Below are 24,860 nucleotides of genomic sequence, written 5' to 3' on the forward strand. Positions count from 1 at the left end.
AGGTCCAGAGACTATGATGACAAGAGGGCTGAAGCACCTCTCCTATGAGGAAAGGTTGAGGAAACTGGGCTTGTTTAGCTTGGAAAAGAGAAGGCTCTGGGGAGACCTCATTGTGACCTTCCAGTACTTGAAGGGAGCATATGAACAGGAGGGGGTATGACTGTTTACATGGGTGGATAGTGATAGCACAAGGGGGAATGGTTATAATCTAAGACAGGGGAGGTTTAGGTTAGATATTAGGAGGAAGTTTTTCCACACAGAGGGTGGTGATGCACTGGAACAGATTGCCCAAGGAGGTTGTGGATGCTCCATCCCTGGAGATATTCAAGGCCAGGCTGGATGTGGACCAGGGCAGCCTGGTCTGGCGGTTGGCAACCCTGCACATAGCGGGGGGGGCCAGAAACTATATGATCATTGTGGTCCTTTTCAACCCAGGCCATTCTATGATTCCCTTTAACCTTCCTTATCCCAGCCGTGAGGCAGAATTTGTTTTCAAGAAGACCATTCACTAAAATTTCCAGAGGTCAGAACTTCTACACAGGAAGTTTCCAGACAGTAGTGATTTCTGTGTGATTCTTCCCATGTTTCTAACCAAACAAGTCGAAGCATCACTTACGGTAGTCGGGCCTATTGAGACATCCTTCCCCTTCAGGACCTGAAGCCGAAGCGACACTGTCAAAACAGCAGCCGTACACTGAACTGCGGCACTCGCCAGAGGGGTGCTGCTGGGATAAGGCTTGGCTTGCCTTAGAGATAGGAATTGAAAGCCAAAAGTTATCATGCATACATGAGGGCAGTAGCACATGCAAAGCACCATGTCCAAGCTGTTGGCTGCAGGATGCCAGCTGCTACAAGAATCACTGCTCATTTGTTTGCCTCCTAGAGGCTTTCATGTTGGCAAGGGCTGGGAAACTTGGCTGTTAGCCACAAAGCTAGTGCTGCACTTCTCTGCAAAACACACCTAGCCAGCCTAGCAGGAGATCAGATTTTTCAGATAGCCCCATCAGACACCTATTTGAGAGGAATTTCCTCCCTAAATATTTTATCCTCAATTAACCTGCAGAGATGACAAACAAGGACAATTGTTATTGGCAATATTTTTCTGTATTTTTTTCCTCCCAGAGATTGGATGACAAGTTTCTAATAGACAGAAATTTCATTACTCAGGATTATTCAGCCAGTTCTACACAGGATGCTTCTCTCCTTCTCAGACAATTCCCAACCACTCTCTCTATCCCTTGCTTACAGAGGATCACAAATGGATGCCCCATTTGTGAAGAAGAATGAAGTATGCCAAAGGGTCTCATGCCATACATGGAGTATTGGTCCTCCAGCATTACTGGGACAGATTAAGTACAACAGAAACACATAATCTGAGTCATCAGGGTCAAAATTGAATCTTCACATATAATGGGCAGCTAAAACCCAAGGGTTTTTGTACTTACTGTTGGAACAGCTGCAGCAGGCTGATTTCTTCTCATATGAACATCACTGTCATGCTGTGGGCATCCCATGTTGTTTGGACCTTGGGCAGCTGATACTCCATCAGGACAGCATCCATACCTATAGGCAGAAGGCAGAAAGGCTGCAGCAATATCTGACCTGCTGGTTCAACAGACACAGACTGTATATTCCAGTAAGCCTCCAGGAAATGCAGTGCCTCCCTGCTCAGGCCCATTTACTCACAGCTACCTGCTTTGGTGACAGGTGTTGAAGGAACAACCTCTCCCCAAAGGGCCTGAAGCTGGAGAGCGCCCATCTGGACAGCAGCCATGTGGGGTCTGATGACAGTTCTGAGATCCAGTTCCTGCAGTGGGGTACTGAGTGATGCTGAGCTGATGATAATTTGATGATCGTGACTGCGATTCCCAGCGAACAGGCAACAAGTTGATGCCATGGTCTTCAGTGGAATTGATCTGGTGATTCCCAGAGCTGCTGTGAACTGTGGAGCTCCCAGGGAGCAACCTTCCATCATCAGAATCTGTGGAGATAACACCTTACAGCATGCAGGTGAGCATCTGCTATCTTTTACCTGCTCAAAGCTACAAGGCAAGCTTTTCTGTATCAAGGTTTCACCTGAATATGTGTCTTCTGGTTCTTCCTGCTGAATTTGGTCTTCTGCTCACTGCCCTAGGCATTCACACTGCTGACCCATAAGAAATCACCTGTCACATTGCTTTTGTCCCCTTGTAGGACACATGAATCTTTTTTCTATCTATTATCTCCTTTAGGCAGCATTTTTCTCAGCAGCACTTATGTCATACTGCCAGAACCTGGGATGTCTTTACACCCTGCTACATGCATGAACTCACATGTAGTTCTCTATTGGTGTAAAAAATCTATAATTTATCGCTGACTCCAAGAATTCTGGAACTCCATGAAAACAACAAGAGAAAGGGAGAAAAGAAAGATCCCTCTCCCTCCCATAGCCCGTTTCAAGCTCACCATCACCAAAAACCCAAACAAACAAAATTCTGAACCTGTGGTAGGGCTATTTGGGTTGTAACGTGTCAGCAAAGACTGTCGACTGATATCATATCCCATAGTGTCCTGCATACTGGGGACCTCTGCAAAGAGAGACATATACAAAATAAGTGCAGCTAGTCCAACTATATTCAAATAACTGCAAATGCGTCAGAAAAGTAACAGGAGACTAAGGTTGACAAAAATATGTTTCTTCTCCTGGAACAGCTGGTGATCAGCAATTGGATTCAACTGGATTGTCAGGACAGCTACTTGCAACAGGTAAGCAGCCAGAATTCACCATTTCAGCTATGATGAAGACTAAATACAGACAGCAAGTAAAATCTCCAAAGAGTTTACTGCTGGTCCACAAGGGGATGAGAGCTGGCTATAGTTTATAACTACTAAGTCTGTCCAGTGTGTTAGTCCTTAGCTCTGTGAGTCATGGTCAGTCTGCAATACAGACTGGGACAGAGTCAAGGCAAAACATTGAATTCAGAACAGAAACACCAATACTGCTCCTAAATCCATTACATGTGTTTCAAACAGCACAGGTACTGGGACTCTGAAGATGTTATGGTTGCAGTTGCAAAAGCACAGGATGGAGACAGGTAAGCAGGGAGCTGAACGCACAAGCTTTTGCAGAGACTTGGCAATTTCTACTCCTAAGCAGAAGCAACTTAGAGAAAATTGGGTGTCTATCAAATCAACTCACGCTGTGGCAGGTAGCAAGGCTGCAAGTTGCAGCTACCCAGGGTGGCTGGCTTCTGTGGTTGGATGGCTTTGCATATATCAGCACTGTAGAATTTGGAGTCACCATCAGCACAGATAACTTGTCGTGTCCGGATGCCTGAACTGCAGCTCTTTGAACACTTGAGTACAGAGACAAGGCAAGTGAGCAGGAACCAGAGTCAGAATGCAGAAACACCACAGACCAGGAGTGTGGAACAGCTGTGATTAGCTGCAGGCCAAGCACAGCTTCCTCCACCAAGATAAGGCAAACAACAGCCCAGCTGGATTCATCTGAACAGAGGTACTCTTAATCATTTTGCCAAATGTTGCATCCAGCCCTGAAGCATTAGGCTTCAAGCTATGCTTACTCTCTAATATCAAGATTTGTTGCTCTGCCAAGGACAGTGGTGTGGCAAGGAGCTGGAATAATCAGCTGGAGTGAATTGTTCCTGCCTGACCTGAAGGCACCTCAGCACTACAGGGATCCACCAGTTGTTAAAGGGTCAGTTTTGAACTCTGAATTCAAAAAACAACAGGCAGCACTTTACAACAGGAAAGCAAATAGATAGCTTTCTTGTAAGCAGTTAACTGGATTTCCTTTCACTGGAAGCTGTGAGTGAAAAGGAAGCAATGAGCAGCAACTCCGAGCAGAGAGTGCAGTGGAGAAGATGAGAACCAACCTGTTCACAGAAAGTTTTAAGACACTTGGGAGAGTATTCTTTTCTTTTATTCAGATACAAGTAGGAGCCCTCTGATACTGGAAAGCCTGAGGCCAGGAAAGATCAGATTAAGGTATGCAGCTTTCTTAGCTGTTATTAAAACTCAGCTACACCACACAAAGAACCAGATGTAACATGTTTTAACTCAGAACAAGCTGGTCTCACTAGCATGGAAGGGAAACAAGTGTGGTTGGAAGTCATGTGGTAGATAGGATCTCCCCAATCTCCTCTCCCGGGTATGTTTCCCAGGCTGAAAACAGCCTGTCTCCCTCCACAAGGGAGACAAAATTAATCCTGCTAAAGAACAGTTTATCTGAACAATTACAAAAACATAGTTTAAATCATTTCACCAAACATGATGACCAGTTCTGAAGCCTGAAACTCTAAGCCACATTCAGCCCATGAGCTGTTTTGCTATTCACAGTAATGGAGCAAATAAATGAGAATAAGCAGCAGGAGTGGATCGTTTCAGTTTATTGGCTGCATTTTGCCACTGTCACTGAAACTATAGTCTCCCCCTCCAAGAAGGATTTATTTTTATAGCAGCTGCAAACAAAGCAGGCAACAGATTAACTGGAGAATTACTAGTGCCAGTTACAATGCAACTGTGAGCCAAGGGACTGGTAATGAAGCAGTACATGCTTTCCAATTCAGCCAATTGCAGGCTGCACTGATTAAAGCTTGTTTGCAAGGAACACAGCAATATAATCAATTATTTCCGATGCATGAAACCATGATGCTTACCAGGCCCCAGTCTCCAACGTGCCAGCCAACTTCTTGGATGCAGTTCTCCTTAAGGCAGGGCTGGGTGGCTGGTGGCTTTGGCTCCGTTAAACAAGCAAAGTCCTGAGCCTGAGAGCCCTGCTGCGTTCTGCAGGTGACAGTCCGGGTCTGCACACCTTCCCCACAGCTGGCTGAGCACTGTGGAACAGAGCACAACAGTGAAAAGGAAGCACCTATTTTACACTTGTGTTTCCAGTCTGTGGTCCCCAACATCAGGGCAGAGTACCACTTTAAGAATGTCTCAAACAAGCAACCAGCATTAAAAACCATATTCTTGGATGGGAATGAGCAGAGTAGTTGTCTGTGCTGTAGAAGAGACAATATGGCACGTTGGATAGGATCTGGGAGTTCATTGGATGATTTTGGCATAGTTACATAACTTCTCTTGCTCTCTATCAAAAAAGACAAGGAGAATGAATGACTTTGGAAAAAAAATACAAATACAACAGAATATACTCAGAACAGGATGTTTGTAGGTGGCAGGAGATACCTGCAAACTAATGTTACTCCTGATTAGAACCAGCTCAAGGTAAAGAATTCAGGGGAAGATAAAAAGACAAGGTTCTGCATTTCTCATGTCTTTATCCTGAATACCTCATGCTCCATTTTACAGTGTCAAGCTGTGAGACATCATCTTCCTATGCATGTAAATGGCCTTTTGCAATTCTCTGTTAAATTCACAGTGGTTTTGTCTGGAATCCAGCTCAGTTCTCCAGGAATTGCCAAAGTCTATTACATAGGAAATTACCTGAGAGCTGTCTGAACTACTTTGAGCTTCCAAGTAGAGTTTCTGCTACTTATTTACTAGAGTGACTTTTTATCTCTAATAAAACATAGATGAAGAACAGTCATTTTTTTGTAACCCCAGAATGAATCACTTAGGAATCATTGTGCAAGAACAGGTCACTTAGTGCTTTGTGCCTTTCCTAAACAGTGCTCTCATTCCACAACCCTGAATTCACCTCAGTATTCACACCTTATGTCTAGAGTATAAAAACAACAACAACAAAAAAACCTTATAGTCCTGTTTATCATGCCTCAAAGTTGCATTTCATGCTGCTGCTGCATCTCAAAGAAATACCACAAGACTGTAAATCAAATGTTGCAAGCAAGCAACACGCTTCTTTCAAAAGAAAATTCACTCGTTTTAGGGACTGAGTAGATGCAATTCAATATTTTCTACCTTTGTTTTCTATGACTTTTGAACATAAGATGCCTTCTAAACGCCTGGCTGGTAGTGCTGAGTAGTTTGGAGGATAAATACACACTGCAGCTGTCCAGAGAAGCCTTGCACTGATACACAGCCTACAGTAAACAGCAGGTCACCAGCAGTTCAATAGTATCCTCCTTACTGACTGTTGTGATTTAGTACTGCCATTCAGGGGCTAGTAATGCTGGGCCAGCAATACGCATGGAAATAAGCAGCATAAGTGGGAACCATGAGCTCCTGTTTTACAGAGGGGAAACGTTACTGCACAAGACCAGCTGCAGGACAGAAGCTCTTAGCCTGCCCCCCCAACCTTCACCAGGTCTGGCTCAGAAACTGACAGCGGCAATGTCTGGTAGATCTGATGAAAATACAGGGGAGAGAGCATGTGGTGAAAGGAACAGGAAAAAAATTATCAAAAGGCATAGATGCTATTTGGAGAACTTCTCTGGAGGACTGCAGGGATAGTCTGCACCTTGCGATGGACACCCACCTTATAGAGTGTCAGAGAAGGTGCCTGGCTTTTCACCCTCAAGCTTTGGCATATTCTCCTTCAGTGGATGCCACGTGGCAGTTGCTTCTCACACAAACTCACCTCTGACCAGGGCCCTGTGCTCCAGGTTGCACACTGTCTCCTGTTGCAGGGCTGACTGCTGTGAGGCTGCTGTGCAAAGGCCATACACTCAGCATTGTCCACAACACCTTGGGAGTTCTGACCATCAAATGCTACACAGTAAACAGAGCGAGTCTGGGTGCCTCCACCACAGGTAGCTGAGCAGGGTCCCCATTCCCCTGTTTTCCACCTGTAGATCACAGAATCAAGCAAACAAATAATGGCCCAACTAAATGGCACAGAGGTCAGTGCCGTGTCCGTGTTGCAGTCAGACAAGGAAAATATCTTCTTTGCAGAACAGAGTCAGAGACAAGTTCCTATTTCACCAAGCGCTGCCCAGCTTGATTGGCAATGCAAAGCATGAGTTCCACTCCAAAGGCAAATGACCAGCTACAAAACACTTGTCACTCTGGAAATGCAGAGCTTTCTCTGAGGGGAAGTTTTATTTCCATGGCTTTTGGTTTCCTAACATCTGCAAAAATATTATGCCTGGAATGGAACACTAAAGAGGAAGAAACAATAAACAAATAAAAAAAAACAACAATCCAGATCAGCTAAAAGAAAAGCAGCTCACATAAGCTGAACAATCCATCGTGCTCCAGCCACCATCCAAAGCAGAAGACATCATCAAACTGAGATCTCAATCTGCCTGCAAACTATGCTCAACTCTCCAGAAGCACTTACAAACTTTTAACTGACAAACCAATAGGAAGATGGTTTATTCCTCTCATTGGCTAGATTATCTAACAGAAGCACACAACAAAAGCAAAAAAAACTTCAAAATAGATTTTGGATTTGGTTGCTGAAGCTGTCACGGGAATGTTACATCCTTGCTAGCAGAAGTGCATATGTGCAGAAAACAGCCAAGAGTGGATGGTAGAATCCCTTCCTTGTCCATTCCTGTGTCTCGGTGCTGCCCACACAGCTGGGAGCACAGCTTGCATGGCCTGACTTCAGGGATTTCAGATTCCAGCATGGGGTGGAAGCAGTTAAAAGGCACAGGTGGTGTATCACAGTGATCTACTACCTCCCTCTTTCAGACATATAAGCTCCAGCCAGGGAGTAAAGACAGTTCACGTTTTCTCCCCTACCTTTCCAGTTGCTTCCCCTGGTCTGCCCTCATCACTGACTTTCAGCCAGCCAATTCACATTCATATCCCCTCAGAAATTCCACAGCAGATTTAGCCAAGAGAAGACATGTTCATCTTCTTCAGATACCTTTTTTCTGCTATTAAAGAAGCAGATAGCCTAGAACTGATTACCATTTATCACAGAATAAGATATTTCCTTTGGAAAGTGAACAATTACAGCAAACAGAAGCCACTTAGAGCCGTGTGGCTACTGAGCTCAAAACAAATTAACTGATTGAGCTTTTACAAAAGTTCCAGAGGGTATAAAAACAGGAGTACTTTGCCTCGTGTGAAGAAAGCGTGCAGTTTCAGAAAGGTTGTATCAACTGGATGGACTCAACTACAGATTCCTTCAACTGCAGTGAAGACATCTCTGACACTTGTTTTATGTCCCTTGTATGGAAAGCAATCATAATGATGGGACCATTAAGAGGCAAGTCCTATGCTATTAGCAGTTTGCTAAGAACATTTGTTTTGCTTTTATTCTATTTTACTTCTAACACCTCAGTGGACATTCTAAGGATTGCATCTGTGACAGCCTTGCACTCACCACAGTATGTAAGCAATTTTCTGCCTGATACAGGACCCAGGCCAAAGAAAGAGCTTTTGAGGAACTTTGAGGTTTTTGCTATGGCACTCTGGAGTCCTGGTCAATGACTCAATAGACCTAGTCCATCACGTTCTCTTTTCCTATTTTTTATCTTGATTAACCAAACAAAAAAAATCTTACAAAACATGCCTCCACCACTCTGGCCTAAAACAAACGATTATCAAGTCAAAAGCTATGAAGAATCTGTCTCCTCCTCAATTCCATACCAGTCAAGTTACCAGTAGCACTCAAAACCACCTAAGCAAAGCTGCCAGCCAGCACCCTCCACCATCATTTTCATCAGCAAGAATCACAAGCAAAGCATGGCCCACTGCTACCATCAGTGCCAAAGGAAAGACTCCAAGTCCCCACAGATTCTAGTGGGCAACTAGGTGGAGAGCAGAAGATAGCAGCTGCCTTCCCATTGTCTCCTCATTGTTACCTGTTCATCTGAGAGCTCCATGCTCCACCGTGGTTCCAGGCTTGTGGTGGAGAGATGTAAGAAATCCTTTACATACAGAACAAAGAATTTAAACAACTTAAAGCAAGTAGCTATGGACTAACACCAATTCAGAAATGTTCCCAGTTTTCCAGGTACTCCCTGGCCCACAACAGCACTCTCAAAGGTCTCCACTATAACAACCAGATACACAATGAGACGTGCAGTTAAGGCTCTGGTTACAGTTCTGGATGCTTTTAAGAGCCAATTTAAGCCAATTGCTTAAATTGTAATCAAGGCTGTGTAATCAAGGGACAAGGGGGAAACGGTTGATAAAATGATAAATTATCTGAAAATAATAGAAAAAGAGAAGATTCCAGGATTCACCTATTTCAAAGAGCAAGGACACTGAGAATGCATAAATGACAAAATTAGACCAGCTCGGACCTAATTCTCTTTTTTGGCAGGCTCCATTTGAAGAGAACAAAAACCACAGATTCTATTCCCTACCTTCTTCCACAGATTCTACCTTCCCTACCTATGGGCTAGAAGACTATCTTCCACAATTATGCTAGAAAGAAAATGTAATTGATCTATGAAATGAACATAGGACCTATCAAGACCATTTCTTGTGCACATAAAAACTTGTCATATAGTTATCATCCCCAACTTTGTCTTGGGCTTTCTCTAAGCACTATTTTCCTGGCTCCAAAAGCACCTCAGGAGGAAGACAGAGCTCAGAAGCGGAAAGGAAATCTTACCGTTTTGTTTGGGGACAAGTCTGATGGCCACATGTCCGGTTATTGTCTGGTCGTGGTTTGTTACTGCACATATAGTCTGGATAAATTTCATTGTCTATGGTACAAAACACCAAACGGGACTGGAAGCCTGAAGGTCAAACAAGAAAGTATGCTGATCAATGTAGGGCACCCAGAACAATGCACTGGTGTTTGAAATGCAGTGGCATTGCTAAGACAAGATTCTAAAGCAGCACTGAATCCACACCTGCAACTCACCAACCTGGAAGAGTCAGGTGCAGCTCTTGGTCTGTCACCACATGTATGAATGATGCCTACTCAGAGTACACAAGTTCACAGGAAATAAAAAAGACAGAATAATTCTGTATAGGTGAGGGACCTTTTCCTTTTGTTTGAGTGGGTTAAGAGTCACAAGGGAGATGTCATATGCATATACTGCTCACCAAGGAACCCCACTTGGTGTGTGCTGTTAGACCTAGAAGGTCAGTCTGGTGAAGACTAGATGTTGTAACTCTTTATGTTTCTTACAGGTTTAGAATATCAGCTCCCAAAACCACAGTATGGCAAGAGCTACTGAAATGGCCATCAGCAAGACAAGAAGAGGCAGATAGAAACTCCATAGTCAGATGGAGGTTTTTGGTTTGATTGTTGGGGCATTTTTTGGTTGTTGTTTTTTAGTTTGAAATCAATAGTTTTGCTGATGCAAACTGAACATTTGGTGACACCCCATAGAATCTGACAATCTTCCTGTTCAGAGAAATGGAATCTTACAGGTGATAGTAGAGGTACAGCAGTGTTTTTCAACCCAGTTTTGCAGACCAGGTCAGCCTGGAAAGTGGTTTCAAGTGTTTGAAAAGGCCTGCAAAGGACATTAAGAACTGAGGTAGGACAAAATAAAACAAACACATCCTTACGATCCAAGATCCAAGTAACAAGTCTGAGGACTAAGACATGTAAAATTAGATAGGACAATGCAAGGAACACAGTTCTCTTGTTATTCCATATTCGACTCTCCCTTGAGAAAACCTTAACTGCCACCAGCAGATATCTGTGTTGTCTTCCAGCAAGAGACTGCTGAGAAGCAGCTGCAAAGGGCAGCACACTGTGTCTTCATGGTGTGGATATAAACCTTGAACCAGGTCTTGACCCCTTACCTCCTCCACACTCAGAGCTGCACTCACTCCAGGAACTGTAGCTCCAGCTGTAACCTGTAGACTGTCTGTGTGTAGGCAGGTAGTATTCGTACTGTACTCCTGGGTTTGGCTCCTGACTGATGAGCTATAAAAGGATGGGGTAAAGTCATGAAAATAGCAGCAGCACTTCTTCCCTTCTCAGCATTTCTCTGCTGTGCCTGAGGGTTTGAGTTGACTTGGTCCCTCCAGTTCAAAGAGGTCTTTTTCTCTAGGCTGTATTTTCTCCTTGCTTTCTCTGATTATCTAGGGAGTATCATTTTTTAGAAAAATTTTTTAGAAAAGGGTGCATCCATCTCTCTCATAGACAGAAGATCTACCTGGTCTGTTACAGTAATACCCTGACATGGCCTACGGTACACTATAATATGCAGTACCCTAGAGCCTGTCCCTGCACCAAACCCATTCTGTGCAGACTCATCTCAAAGTTAGAGCTCAGAGGAATACATCAAGCCTTGCTTTGCTCCTTTTTGGGCCTCAGAACCAGAGCATAACACTGTGTTTTCTGCAAGAAAAACACCATGGTCTAGATTAAGGGCCTACAGCTTTGTAAGATTCCTGGAGGCCCAGTTACCCTTCAAGAGTATTTCCCATCTCATCTCCACCCATACACTCTCACTGCACTAAGTGAGGACTGCTATGCAAAACAAAACAGTATCGGTGGGGGCAAGCACAGCCACTTACCTCAATGACTAAGGGCTCTGTGGTGGGACCCCTGGCATGGAGGAGCTCTGGGGCAAGATCACTTTCTGAGCCACGATCATAGTGCATAACTGTGCTAGCTATATGTAGCGTTCGGCTGAAGTCAATTGTCCAATGTCCATTCAGATAATAATCCCCTTGCACATTCTTGACAGCTGGATAAATCCACATGCCAGAGAAGAAAAGACAATAAATTAACATTTATGACTTGAAAGCTGGTTCTAGCTACTGCAAGACAGTTCCTGTTCTGGACTTTCGAGGTACTGGCAGCCAACAGAGCTCTCAGCGTCATCATTTGAGCACCACCTCTTTGCATTAATATTGCAATCCTCTTAAGTGGAGTGACAATCTAATATGGCAGCACCTATCACCATCGCAAAAATTTGCATATAAAAATGAACAATAAGAATTCAACAGAGATGCTCCCATTTTCACTAAATTCTGCATCACAAGTGGGGCAAATAAAGGTGAACATTATCCACCAAAAATGCTGGACCAGCCTAACGCTTACTTGCCAGAAACTGCTGTATATTCAGACAGTTCTTGCCAGTTTTGCTGCAGAGAAAGCATTTATATGCTGCACAGCCAAATTCCTCCAGCTTATTCCTGTACTGACTTTACCTTCAGTGAAAATGAGGTAAACCTGAAGCCCAGAGTTAAGCGTTATTAACACTTCAAAGATACTCATTATTCAGACCTGATTTTCAGAGTTCTTCCCTCTGCCAGATCAAACTATCAAGGCAAATCTCGCAAATCCCAGTGTACCTGAAAACCAAATTTTAATGCAATGCCTGGAGTCCAAACAGACTGAAACACATGTTCTGATATCAGTCTTACCCATAAAATTCCTGCTTGGCATAACCTCCTTGATTTGGATGCTGGTGGCTCCCACAGGGATGATGAACATTTGATTGTACCCTGAAGAAGAATTATGGGGATTACTCAATATCTATCTGTTTATAGTACACAGTCACATTTGTGCATCACTGATTCTTCCAATTTCATTTGTATCTGAACAACTGGATAAGCTTTATGATGGTGGCTCAACGCATTTCAGTTGTCACTTTATCTGTATTCTGAATAGCTTCACCAAAAACTCTCAAGATGTCAACCCATGGGCATACAGTTTCAACTACACTTCAGAAAAGTAAGCACATGGATTAGTGCAAAGTCATTTTTTTTATGTTCTAAAATCTAGGATTTCAGTAACTGGCATATTGGGTCTTGACTAAGATTTGATCACAGCACAGTTGTCTTGAAATGATTCAAAATCGGCCAAATACAGAAGATTCCGTTCCATTTATAGCCTTGCAGAAATTCTAGTAGGGCTTTCGAGACACTGTGTATAGGGATAGTCTTGTGAAAATGGCACAGAGCTATATTCACGTGGTACATTTATAGCATCTGTTAAAGACTGAACAGGGAGACACCTGGAGCATTTCAAGTACATTTGACTCTTCTGAGACTGAGAAAATGATTCCCTGAGTAAGGCAATCAATACATTTTCTGATGCTGAAGTGTCACATTAGTTTAGTTTTAACCTTCCCCTTATCACCTGCCTGAACTATACAGATCATCTGTACCTTTGGGAAGGTTGGGCACATCAAAAGTGCCCTTCACATCATAGCAGGTGCTGTTATCTCCTCCGCACTGCAGGCACTTGTCCTCCTTCTTGGTAGATTCTAGTATGTTATCACAGCCAACAGCCTGTCAGGGCATAGGGGCATCAATATGAATAAACCATAATGACAAGTGAAAGAAAGACAAAATGGCTAAATGATGGATTGTTCTTACACGAGAAAGCCTGAATCTAGGGAATGTGGGAAATCAGAAGGTAGGAAAGCTGCTGTCAAGAGGACAGAGCTGACCTGTTCCCTTTCACTTCCAGAGACAGGTAGATAAATACTGTTGATATCCTCCTCAGCATCCCAGAAACTGAATGAATCCACTTTTTAGATATTATTACAAAGGGCCAAGTAGAAGAAAGGGAAGAACCTGAAAGACAGGTTCTGCAATGGCAGAAGAAGGAAGCAACAGGATGACTCACTTGACAAACTCCCTCTACACAGATATCCCGCTTGCCAGGTTCACAAGTAGTTCCATCTATCACAGTTTCCTTGTGTCTGTAGTAGAAGTTTTCTCCCTTTGGAATACAGTTTAACTCACACTTATTGGGTGCTGGTAGGAGAGAAAAAAAAAAAAGTGTGTACCATGGCTAATAGCTCGCTAATGCATCAGAGTCCTGGATTTAGATCACAGAAGCAGAAAGAGGAGTGAACTGATATTAAGTGGCAGATATTGAGCAGATTTCTGGGTCACAAACTGCTGGATGATGGAGAAGTACCATGGGAAAACCTCATTGTATGCATCCTTTTCCTCAGGCACCCTGATTGGCAGGTGCTAGAAAGGTCGTGTTGGCCCATGGGATATTTGGTTGTTCCTTAGTAGAACTCTTCTTATGCTCCACAGAGTGAATGCAAAGCTTTTTGGAAAGAGAGTATGTGTTGGTACAGAACACAAGAAAGCTGTTCTTTTAACAGACAGCAAGGCATTGGGAACGATCAGAGTGAGGAACTCTCGTTCTTAAATCTGCTTCCTGAAGCGGTTTCTCAAGAAAGTGTGGGCCAATTGCAAATATCTCATGTTTTCTAAAGGACTTGTTAGTTACATGCATTTATTTCTCATGCATCTTGCTTGAGATCTTACAGTATTCTTTCACAAATACAGTAAAATTGAGCAGAGCTGTGGCTTCTTTAATACTTTATGATCAGCTGCAGCGAGTTCCAGATTTCTTGAGCAATGTTCCTGAAAGAACAGCTGTTACAAGAGACAATTATGTACTGCTGCTGTGGTAGGTGTCTCTTTGCCCATGTAGCATCTTCATGTCAGCTTCATGTTAGCTTTGCTGCTGACAAAAAGATTATTTCCATGCCCCAAACCCCCTTGCTACTGCAGTTAGGAAAATATCTACTGTAGGAATACAGTCTATAACATTATAGTCACCTCAAAACATACTGTTGATAGTCAGAGATGAAGAGTAACTCTACTTTGCAAGACTTATTATTACCTCCATAATACGGAAGCCACTTGTATTTCTTTCCTTGAAATTCTGTCCCATCAAACTCTGCACACTGCTCTGCCCGGAAATCTCTGGAGCTTTCCATACAGCTCTGTTTGGAGGAGAAAACATTTTCACCAGACATCAGGAAAAGGAGGAGAATTAAGCGTGCAGCTAAAAACTGTCCCTTCTGTCTCACACATAAAATCTTAGGATAAATTCTTGTCTGGAATCAATATTCTTTTGAAGAGATACCATTGATGAACAGCATTCATCAGTAATGCCAGAGAAAGAGAATCTAACAGTAGCGTATTACTTCTGAACATGAATGGGAAAAGGAGCAACAAGAAAGCAAAAAAACCCAACAGAGTACAAACACTGTACTCTACCTGAATATTGCATGAGCGATAGCTTCGAGTTGGTCCAATGCAACTGGAAGCACTTTCTGTCCTGAAACACCGAAAAAACTCCATTAAGCTGTCTGAACACAGGAAAAAAATCATCTCATGGTAGATATCCCAAATAACCTTCACATACAGCATATAATATTTACACAGTCTCCTGAAGCAGCAAAATAATGAAAAAGCACTTCTTTTTTCTTACTAATGCAAGTTTGCATTTTCTAGTGTTATTTTCTGCTACAGATTGCAATCTGTCATGAGTGAAACATAAAACAAGAACAATTACAGGATAGCTCTTCAGCATTGTTTTCACTAAGTAATGGAAACAGAACTTTTTGTCCTTTGTCCAGTAGCACATAGCTGACATATCCTTACCAGACCCAGACACATATTCCAAGACAGACAGCATTGGCTAATTCAGAATAGGTATGCATATCACTTACTGTGCTATTTACATGCACTCTAAGCCCATTCCTAGGGAGAGCTAAAGATGCCCATGAAGAATGTGCAACACTGATTCCAGTCAAATGTTTTCAGCTGAGAATTATAGCGAATAACAGCCATGAAGTATATTGATCTGAAAAGTCAACAAAAATCTAACATCTCAGCACTTCTAAAATGGAGAGACAAGTCCCCAGGAATTCTAATCCGGCAACAAGACATGAGTGTATACCATGACAGGCAGCTTTCAAAGATGATCCTTCTTTAAATCAGGGTGAGGGTGGTTTCTTTCCCCCTCTGATGTTACTGGGGCTGAAGGTTAGTTTTTTTCCTCCTTTTCTTGCTTTTTATACAACAGGATCTCTCAGGTTCATAATTCCCAACAAGTACACTTCTAGTCTCTGTCACCACTAATCTAATCTGCTACAAATGAGATGGCACTGCGTTAACATTGCTTAAGCCTACTCCACTCCACTCACTGGGACAATTTATCTTCCTGGAAATCATAAGCCCGAGAAAATCTTGCATAGCCACTGGCTCCTGAGAGAGCAATCAAATGCTCTGACCTTTCCTCCAGCTCCCCCAAGTCTCCCACGCTAGACCTGATTGAACGGGTGCTGCAATACCAGTCACCTCATTGTACAGCCTCAAAGAGAGATCACTGTATTCAAGCAAAGGAGTCCAAGCAAAGACATGTTAAAGACAGTCTTCTTCAATAGAGCAGTGATGAGATTAAAGCAAAAGATTGTGTCAAAGTGGACTTACATGACTTTTTCCTACATTTAAAGAAAGAAAAATGAGGTTAGATCTTACCTTTGGAAATAGCAGCGCCGTTGCCGAACACTGACTCCACCACCACAGCTCCGACTGCACTTGCCCCATTCACCCCAGCTTCCCCAAACACCAGCCTGCCGCCCCATCCTATGGCCCTGTAAATAACACAAAGCACAATCATATCAAACAGACATAAGGAAAATGACAAACAAACATACACAATGAAAATGAAACAACACCTCTTTGTTCTCTTGCAAAATAGACTGTGTTGCTACCTTGCATTTCTAGCATGAAACGTGGCAGAGAACAATACATCAGAAAAGCCAAGCCTCTAGTAACTAGAAGTAGTACATTCCTGAAGACATACAGCAGCTCCAACTTCATAATCTCAGTACTTTAGAATAATCATCTGAAAGATAACAACTCCCTCTCAGCAAAGCAGTAGAGGCAAACAATTCAGGAGCTATGAGCAGGGTCACTCCAGACCAGATAAACACAACCCCTTAACTCCAAGTCCTTGGCTCCAAGCCAGATACTTAGAAGAAATGAAGGAAGCAGTAAATAAACCCCTAGAACACAGATCTTAAGGCAGGAAAAAAAATCTGTATTTGGACATTTTTCACCTGCACAACATTTTACATGTTAAGGCACGGGCCATCACTAGCAGTAGCCTTAACTCATTCTGTTTTAGAAAGTCATTCTGAATACTTATATTAAGAGAAATCTGCATGATGATGTGGATAAGATGTTAAAATTGCCATAGAATTACACAAAATACACTGTTGTAAAAGCATACAAAATAAGTTTTCAGGAAGGAGGCCTGCTGCAGCTGACAGGATCTGCATACAGCAGAACACGGTGTCTCTGTTCACTGCAGGGGTGTTGGACTAGATGGCCTTCAGAGCTCCCTTCTAACTCCAAGGATACTATGATTCTATGATTTAGTGGGAAGAATAGCAACATCCTGAAAATAAAAATAATTGCAGGATGCAATGTTTGCAAAAAAAGACAGTAAATGAAGGGTTGCCCAGGGAGTGACACTGCAAAGATAGGATTTGCTGAGCAGCTGCACCTGTTGGGCAGTTTACATGAATATTACACAGCTGATAAGGTAATAAATACCGTTCGGGTATTTAGGTATTTGAGTTAATGAGGAGAAGAAAGGCAGAGGAAGACTCAAAAAGGAGTCAGAAATTGTATCTTTGCAAACTCCATTTCCTTTTCCCTCTCACCTTAATAATCTACAAATTAATTCAGCAACATGCAAGGATCTACAGCAGCTCCTGCTTGCGGTTCATTATTCTAGAACACAAGACAGACTACAACAAGCCATATGTCTGCCGTGGTAGAACGATTATGAAAACAGGTGAATATTAATACATTTTCTATCTACACCTATTGCTTCAAGCAAGAGCCCATGTGATAATCTAGTGGCAGATCATTCATGCTGTAAAGACATCAGGAATCTATTTAAATTGCATGCAGTAAGACTGGCAGTCTTCAGGCTGTTCTTGCACAATGAGAAGCAGCTCATTCTGAGAGCTGAGTATTGCAAGCAGGCATCACTTCATAACGTCGTTATCTATTTGCAGTGCAGTTTCACTTCTTGCTGGTTCATGCAGGCCAATGCTAACTTGGCTAATTCAGATTAAGCCTGTAAGGCTGTTATTTTGGTGTGTAATTACAATCCATTATTGAAAATGAAAGGTAAAAATAAAAAGGGATGTATTCCAATTTTCTTTCACCCACACTGTATTTCAAATCTACATAACCTCTGGGTCTGGCTCCCAGCCTATCCTCTAGATTCACAGAGCCCCTTTTGTGACTAGATTACTTCACCCCACAGCTTCACCCTCCATATCTCCCTGCTTGTGTTCTGTTACCACCCCTTCCTGTTATCCCTCCTGCATTCTCATGTAAATTACTGCCTGATGATCAGGCAGCTGGTGTCGTTGTAAGAGTTTTCTACTGGAATGGAGGAACGTGCTAGAGATGTAGAATTTCACTATTGCAGGGATATTACCCCACCCCAATTCACACTTCGCACCCACCAGGGTTGCTTTCCAGGGCCTACAGAGAAGGCAGGAGCTCCTCACTTTTTGAATGTATTTTTCACTTCAGTTAATCATTTTTACATAAGACATACAAATCTCTTCTAGAAACAGCAACTATCCTATAATTATAAATCATCCAATGAATTCAACTTGGGCAAGATGCACGAATTAATCCTCCCTTGTCATGTAAACAGTTTTTGTAATTTTCTGCACATATTCCCTGCCAGACTGCAAGTTCTTGAGTTATAGTCTTGTTTTTCTTCCTCTCGGCCTCTTTTAAGAAGTAATTCCCTGCTACAGACATGGCAACACAGTCAAAGATATCTTACCGTATTTACGCAGTTGCTACGACCATACCCACAACTATCATTCTCCAGAGTCACTCCATTTTCATCACTGGTTTAACGTGAAGCTCATTTTTCTTGGCCTACGCTATTTGATTTTCTTCATGCAAGTTTTTGTGCATTTCTTTCTAACACCTCAGCAAGCAAAATCCTTCAGGACAAGTTTTCTAGTTCAGACTAACTCTGTTTACCTTCACTCTGCTCACTCAATGGCACTACCCAGGTTACAACCACTTCCACATATTTTCTGTCTGCCAAGTCAATGTCTCTCTGACCTCTTGCCAAACCTAGCTACCATTGTTCTGTTCCAAATATTCAGCTCAGTGTTTGCCTTTGGCATTCTCATTTGCCTTTCCGGGAGTAATCCCATCAATAGAGTTTTAGCTTTCAGAAAAGCGTCTTATTTTCCCAAGTGTTTCTTTCAGGCACCTAATTCTGCCCCCTGTAATCCCTTCTCCCTTACTCCCAAAAGAATGAAACATGCTACCACTCTAATTCTCTGCAGTCTTATTCCTCTGTATCAGCTGACTGATTTAGAAGCAGTATTAGCTCACCCTGGAAACAAGGAATCTTTCAGTCAACATAAGGGTGAAGAAAACATGTAGATAAAAATCCAAATGCACCAAATAGGTGCATTTGAAAGACTGATTACAGGAGGGCAATTAGGACAGAAAACCCTTCCCTGACACACACACCAACATGATAAATATTCCAATATCTCTCCTACAGAAGTAGCATTCTTTATTCCTTCTACAGAGAGCAAAATCTGCAGGGACTCTTTGTTGTAAGCCTTATACATCTGCAGAGTGCAGAAACAATCATTTTCTCAGTATCACTTCATTTATGTACACCCCAAAAGGAGTGTCAGACAGAAGAATCCTTCCAAAGCTGTATGGTGTTAGAAATATTTTAATAGGAACCCAACTCCCAATATGTCAGTGATGTGACTGTATGCATGCGTGCACAAATATAAAGCAACATAATAAATAAGGAAATTATTATTATATATTCTGATAACAAGATGTTTTAAGATGCTATCAGCTAATTTCTGTCCCCAAAGCCTCTTTATGCTCTGCTCTGAGTCCAGAATGCTTTTATCTATTGTCAGCCAGAATCACTAAATGCCAGGCCCTGCTGGACCCTGAAGCTAAAGGCCTAAAAACTTAATCATTGCTATTAATTCAATTGGCTACATTCCCCCTCTGCTTGAATTTAGCATGCATTCAAGAATGTAGGTCCTCTATCAGCAGTAAGTATATATTTTAATGTTTCAGAAAAAGCCAGAGAAAGTATACAACTATCTCACTTCTGAAAACTCCAGAAAGGACGAACAGTAAATGCCTAGCTGCTCTGTCATGTTCTATTGCCTGTTAAAGCAGTGGCAATGTTTATCTTCAAGCAACACTGATGAAGAAAACATGACTCTGGAATCACATGCTCTAAGGGCTCATTGGTAAGTGAGCTACGGTGGTCCAAAAGTTTACAAGGTCAATGATTTCATTTTTATGGACAGTGCATTGTTTTCATCAATTCCTTGATGGATGTGTTAGTGATGTAGTTGGATCACCTGCTTTATCAGGCCGACTGATTCTGACAAAACAAGCAAATAGAAGACGTATGTCTCTGAATCACTACAGCTGCAATCTTTGTCTTTAATGAGAATTTCAGTATGTATCAGACACACAAAGTAAGATAACTCTGGAAAATGGCACTAGATAGTATAATATATATCATAAAATATATATTTTTACATATCAAACATGTACTGGAAAAGAAGCTATGAGTGGTACTTAGCCCAAAAAGCCCGAAAACTCTGGCAGTATGTAGGAATAACTTAAAGAGGGCCCCTGAAACACTTCTCAATCAGTTCGATGACAATAGGAAACTGTGCACAGCAGAGAGTGTGTCCCAGATGTGCATTGTAGGGATGCAATGATCTACAAAGTTCGTATAACTTAATATGGATTATGAGTCAATATAAGTATTTTCCCCTAGTGCCTTGACACTAATTACTAATAAGCTATGAAAGCAAACATACATTTACTACACAGTCCAAAGAGAGCAGTGAAGATTTGCAACCATAGGTTCAAACAAACTAAATTCCAGCCAGAATCTTCCATTTAGTGTTCCCCTATTCATTGGGCACCTTTGATGGCCTACTCAACCTTAATTGTTCCACGACTCTTTGTGCTGCCTTTCCAAATAGGCAAGCAGCAATAAAATATCACATTATACAGCTCCAACAATCATGATCAGTTTTAAACAAGACTACTGCTCAATTTTAGCTCAGCAGGTCACATATCTTTGTTCCACTCAGCTGCAATTGGAGGATCTTTCTGGATGCCGAAAAGCTGTTATTTTGACTTCTGAAACTGCATCATGCAGTTAAAAGATTCCATTCAGACCCAAGAACATCTCAGTGCCAACACCAAGACCGGTGGAAAATTTACACTGTAAGTTTACACTGGAAATTCTTTACATTGGAAGCACAAGACTTTGTATTGTATCTCTGTATTGTTACTCACTGAGTATAGATACAGCTGCCAACGATAACTTGAGTAATGCGAAGTTGATTCCCCAGATGTAACTGTCATTTTATACAACACTTCTGTGGTGTAAAACTACAATTAAGACCAGACTGTTTCTCTTTAATCTTTCACAGTATTTCTCAAATAAATAACACTACACTACTCTTGCTTGATAAACTCTAACTTTCTGGGGTTTATATTTTCTGAAATAAGGCTTATCTTAACACACCTTGAATTCTAGCCTTGCTGCTGAAACATCTATGAAAGAAAGGTAAAAACCGAATGTTTTACAAAAGAAAGTTATCGCCGCAGCCATTTATTCCATAATGGTTTCATTGCCAAAGGTTGGGCTAATGGAAGTCTCTGTGGAGCTTTACTAGGTTTGAATAATAATTCCTTAGAAAGGGTTAGATTCTTACAGAAAGATTAATGAGGTAGACTAAAAAAAAAAAAAAAAAAGAGCTGTCAATGTGCCAGGAGGACATGGAAGCTGGGGTCCAGTGGCAGGATCTCCCAGGGGCAGCAGAACAAGGTTAGGCTTTTACAGCCTAGCTGTCTTTACAGCCAGGCCTGTCTCATGGGATCAAGCACTTCCCTGGGGCTGAGAACAGGCCCTATTATAGCATTGTTGCTGGGGAGCTGACAGATCTGAGGGCTTAAATAGAGCAAGGTGGAAGGAGGCTGATCAGGGCCAGTAAAGCCTAGCAATGCCATCAAGACTCTGAAAAACAACGTACCTGGTATATGTTGTAAAACCACATGCTCTTCAGGATGTGAGCTATTTCCTTCTCCTTTCTACGTTCAGAAGACCTGTCCTTTACTACAATGATGACCACTTAAAATATTTCCACACAGCTACACCCTGCAAGATGTGGCATTCAATGTTCACACCTAACTGTCAGGGGCTGAGAACATTCAGTATATCTCAGAGATTTATAATGTAGTTACATGTTATTATTCCAATAGATGCATTTTCAAGATAAAGCCATCTGTAACCAGCTATGCTATTAGCCTAAAATGCAACAAAAAATAGGCGAATGAATCAGAACTACATGAACAAAGCATTTTTTATAATTCCCTCTTAACCATTGATCTTGGCTCAGACACAGCAGGCTTGCAAAGAGCTTTGAAGGTGAAGAATGCCAAGTACCATTTTTATGAATAATGAATATGCAATCAAAGAACTGCATTTGAACAAACCTAGGAAAAAAAAAAAGAATGAGAGAGAACAAGATAGTGACAGCAGGAAGTGAAACACAAAATGATACAGAAGAAGAGAGCAGCTTATTAAGATAAACTGTTTCTCGAAGAGAAGAAAAAAGCAAGGTTTTAACAGTTTAATGGCTTGAGGTTTGAATTCACTGTGTCCATCTTCCATTACCCTCTACCACTCTAGCTTGTTAGCATATCCTCTCCAACAAACCCACTAAAATCCATCTGTTCCCCTACAACTTCAGCCCCTCCAGATACTTTAGGCTCTTCTTAGAGTACTTAACCCACTCCCTTACAGTTCGCAACTCATTCCCATATTCCCTGTGTTTACCACCCTCAGCCCACCTCACTCTTTCTACCCCATTATGGGCTCTAGCACAATATAGCTGTCTCTTTCCACATCCCCTGCTTTTCAGCTAGACAGAGCGTAGCACCTGCCTCACCTACTGCAGAACCAGGTAGGTGCTGCCTCAGGTCTAATTCACTGGCTAGTGGGTAGAACAGGTAATAGCTACTTTTCAGAAATGGAAAGCGTTCCTGAGGCTCAGGGTGGCCTGGAGCTGACTAGAGTATAAGAGCAAGCTAAAAAGACACAGCTAATGCAGAGAAGTTAAATTAATTACTGAAATCCCTGAGGAAGGAACAAGAAACATTCAGAAAGCTCCACAAAGAAGAGGACTGTGAGAACATTTTATGACCACAGACTTATTTTGGAAAAGTGGTCAAAACAAACAGAATGAAGTCACTAGAAATTGTTTATCCAAATGACCTAACAGGAACTCAAGGTTGAAACAAACAAATGATTATATACTGGCAGACAACTCTTTCAGCTAAAACTGCTTCAGTATGTGATTATTGAGAAGTGGAAAATCTGACACCAATTTACAAATGGACCTCAGGAGAACCCAAAGAATTACACACCCATGTACTATAAAACTGATATCTACTAAATAAATTAATAGAAACTATAACAGAGAACAGAATTAGCAGATACCTGCATACATATATTTGGGGAAGAGTCAACTAGGCTTTTTTAAAGACAAGTCATTTAAAGGCTGTTGCAGTTCTCTGAGATATTTGTAAACATACCAACAAAGGTAATCTGTCTGATACATTCAGATTTCCAAAAAGGACTGTACAAAATCCTTCACCTAAAGCTCTGAAGGAAGCTAAGTAGCCAGAAGGAAAATCCTTGCATGGATAGAAGTCAAAAACAAATGTAGAAGTGAAATCTCCATTCACTGCAAAAACTGATACTAGCAGCAGAATTCTCTAAGGAACATGAACTGCTCAACATATTCACGAATTACACCATAAACATGCAAATAACAAAGATGAACGATAAGCATAATAAAAGACAGAGAACTAGAGACAGACTGCAAAGAACTACAGAAAGACACTATACGATGAGTAACGAGTTACTAAAATGAAAATTGGGATTTCACGTACATAAATTAAGCGGTGCAAAGGAAAAAAGCTAAATCCTATCCTAACAAATACAATGGTGACATATGATTTAATCACTAAAGAGCAGAATCTTGGTTTTGACAGAAATGTTGTGCCATTAGAGGTTTAGATTGCTTCAAGGAGGCAATGAACAAGTTTGAGGAAGAGAAACAGAGATGACTCCAGCCTGAAGGGTTCATAAACCACACATGACTGGACAGTGGAAGCACACTGAGGAAAATTATGCATATTTACCATTCTTCTAATAGATTTTTCTAGACATCTGCTTATGATGTATCTGGAATCAGAATATATGGCAAAACAAACCCGTGGTTCTACACAGTATGCTATGGAGAATCACCACAGCAGAATGTCTCAGTGCTGTTGGATCTTCCGATCTTTTTATAGCTTGGACAGATCCAGTACATTAGGGAAGCTGAAATAAAGTGGTGGCCAAGCAAAACCTTTTTCCTTCACTCAGCATGCCTTCAATAGGACCTACTGAATGCATACAGGGGACAGTCTAATGCTAAAGAGAAATGTCAGCATTTGTATTTGTATATAGAGTGTTTCAGACATTTCCCTTCCAAAACATCACCAGGCTGCAGATAGGCAGGTGAGAAGATGAACTGAATAATGTATATTCTGCTTGTGGTTCTTTAGCTATAAAGCATAATCTTCTTCAAGATCTGAGATAGAAAGATCTTATTTAAGCATATTTCCAACTCAAGATAAGAAGTCTATGACAGCTAAAAAACTCTGCTTGGTTTCTGGCGTCTTGTCCCTTATCTTCAAAAGAGGCCTACAAAGCACTTGCAAATACTGAATATAGGAACAGAATTTCATAATTGCTTGAGAGATTAAAAGTTATGGACTCATTAATTTTAGTGGTATATAATTCCTCACAACTTCCACTAAACACTTAACTCCAGGTGATAATTACTTCTTCCCATCCCCTCTTTTCTGTTCCTTTACATCTAACAAACATAACACTTCTTCCTTTGCTAAGACTTCCCATCTACTCAGCAGGTCCCCTTTTACTTCAGATTGTCCAACTCATTAATACAGCTGAAGACAAATTCAGAAGCACTGCTCTCAAACTTCATTTACTTCAGAAAGGTCCCACTTTTCCCTTACAAAGAAGAGGAACATGAATTCCTAACAACTGTGCTCCATTTCTGACAATACTGAATTGCTTTAGTATAATTATTACATCCTCCCTTAAAACCGAAACCATACAACTTCTCTCTTTCGTGTAGCCTTAGTGGTTTAAATCA

General features: G+C 41.6%; 1 protein-coding gene across 4 annotated transcripts in view; it reads right to left on the reverse strand.

Annotated features, from left to right (window-relative positions):
- PAPLN (papilin, proteoglycan like sulfated glycoprotein) overlaps window positions 1-24,860 on the reverse strand; it is a 71,083-nt gene that overhangs the window by 13,627 nt on the left and 32,596 nt on the right. For 3 of the 4 annotated variants that reach the window (XM_031553555.1, XM_019615592.2, XM_019615593.2), the window contains 17 exons: window positions 16,039-16,154; window positions 14,773-14,833; window positions 14,393-14,495; window positions 13,373-13,503; window positions 12,909-13,032; window positions 12,163-12,243; window positions 11,308-11,480; window positions 10,588-10,711; window positions 9,437-9,563; window positions 8,679-8,744; window positions 6,500-6,707; window positions 4,659-4,835; window positions 3,179-3,335; window positions 2,481-2,567; window positions 1,693-1,981; window positions 1,446-1,563; window positions 617-746 (listed from right to left, as the gene is read on the reverse strand). In XM_031553555.1, the coding sequence (XP_031409415.1) occupies window positions 617-746; window positions 1,446-1,563; window positions 1,693-1,981; window positions 2,481-2,567; window positions 3,179-3,335; window positions 4,659-4,835; window positions 6,500-6,707; window positions 8,679-8,744; window positions 9,437-9,563; window positions 10,588-10,711; window positions 11,308-11,480; window positions 12,163-12,243; window positions 12,909-13,032; window positions 13,373-13,503; window positions 14,393-14,495; window positions 14,773-14,833; window positions 16,039-16,154 (2,272 nt within the window). The remainder of the gene's footprint in view (window positions 1-616; window positions 747-1,445; window positions 1,564-1,692; window positions 1,982-2,480; window positions 2,568-3,178; window positions 3,336-4,658; window positions 4,836-6,499; window positions 6,708-8,678; window positions 8,745-9,436; window positions 9,564-10,587; window positions 10,712-11,307; window positions 11,481-12,162; window positions 12,244-12,908; window positions 13,033-13,372; window positions 13,504-14,392; window positions 14,496-14,772; window positions 14,834-16,038; window positions 16,155-24,860) is intronic. The other variant, XM_031553556.1, reaches the window with a different exon arrangement.

This window comes from Meleagris gallopavo, chromosome 5 (genome assembly GCF_000146605.3).
Source record: "Meleagris gallopavo isolate NT-WF06-2002-E0010 breed Aviagen turkey brand Nicholas breeding stock chromosome 5, Turkey_5.1, whole genome shotgun sequence".
NCBI lineage: Eukaryota > Metazoa > Chordata > Aves > Galliformes > Phasianidae > Meleagris > Meleagris gallopavo.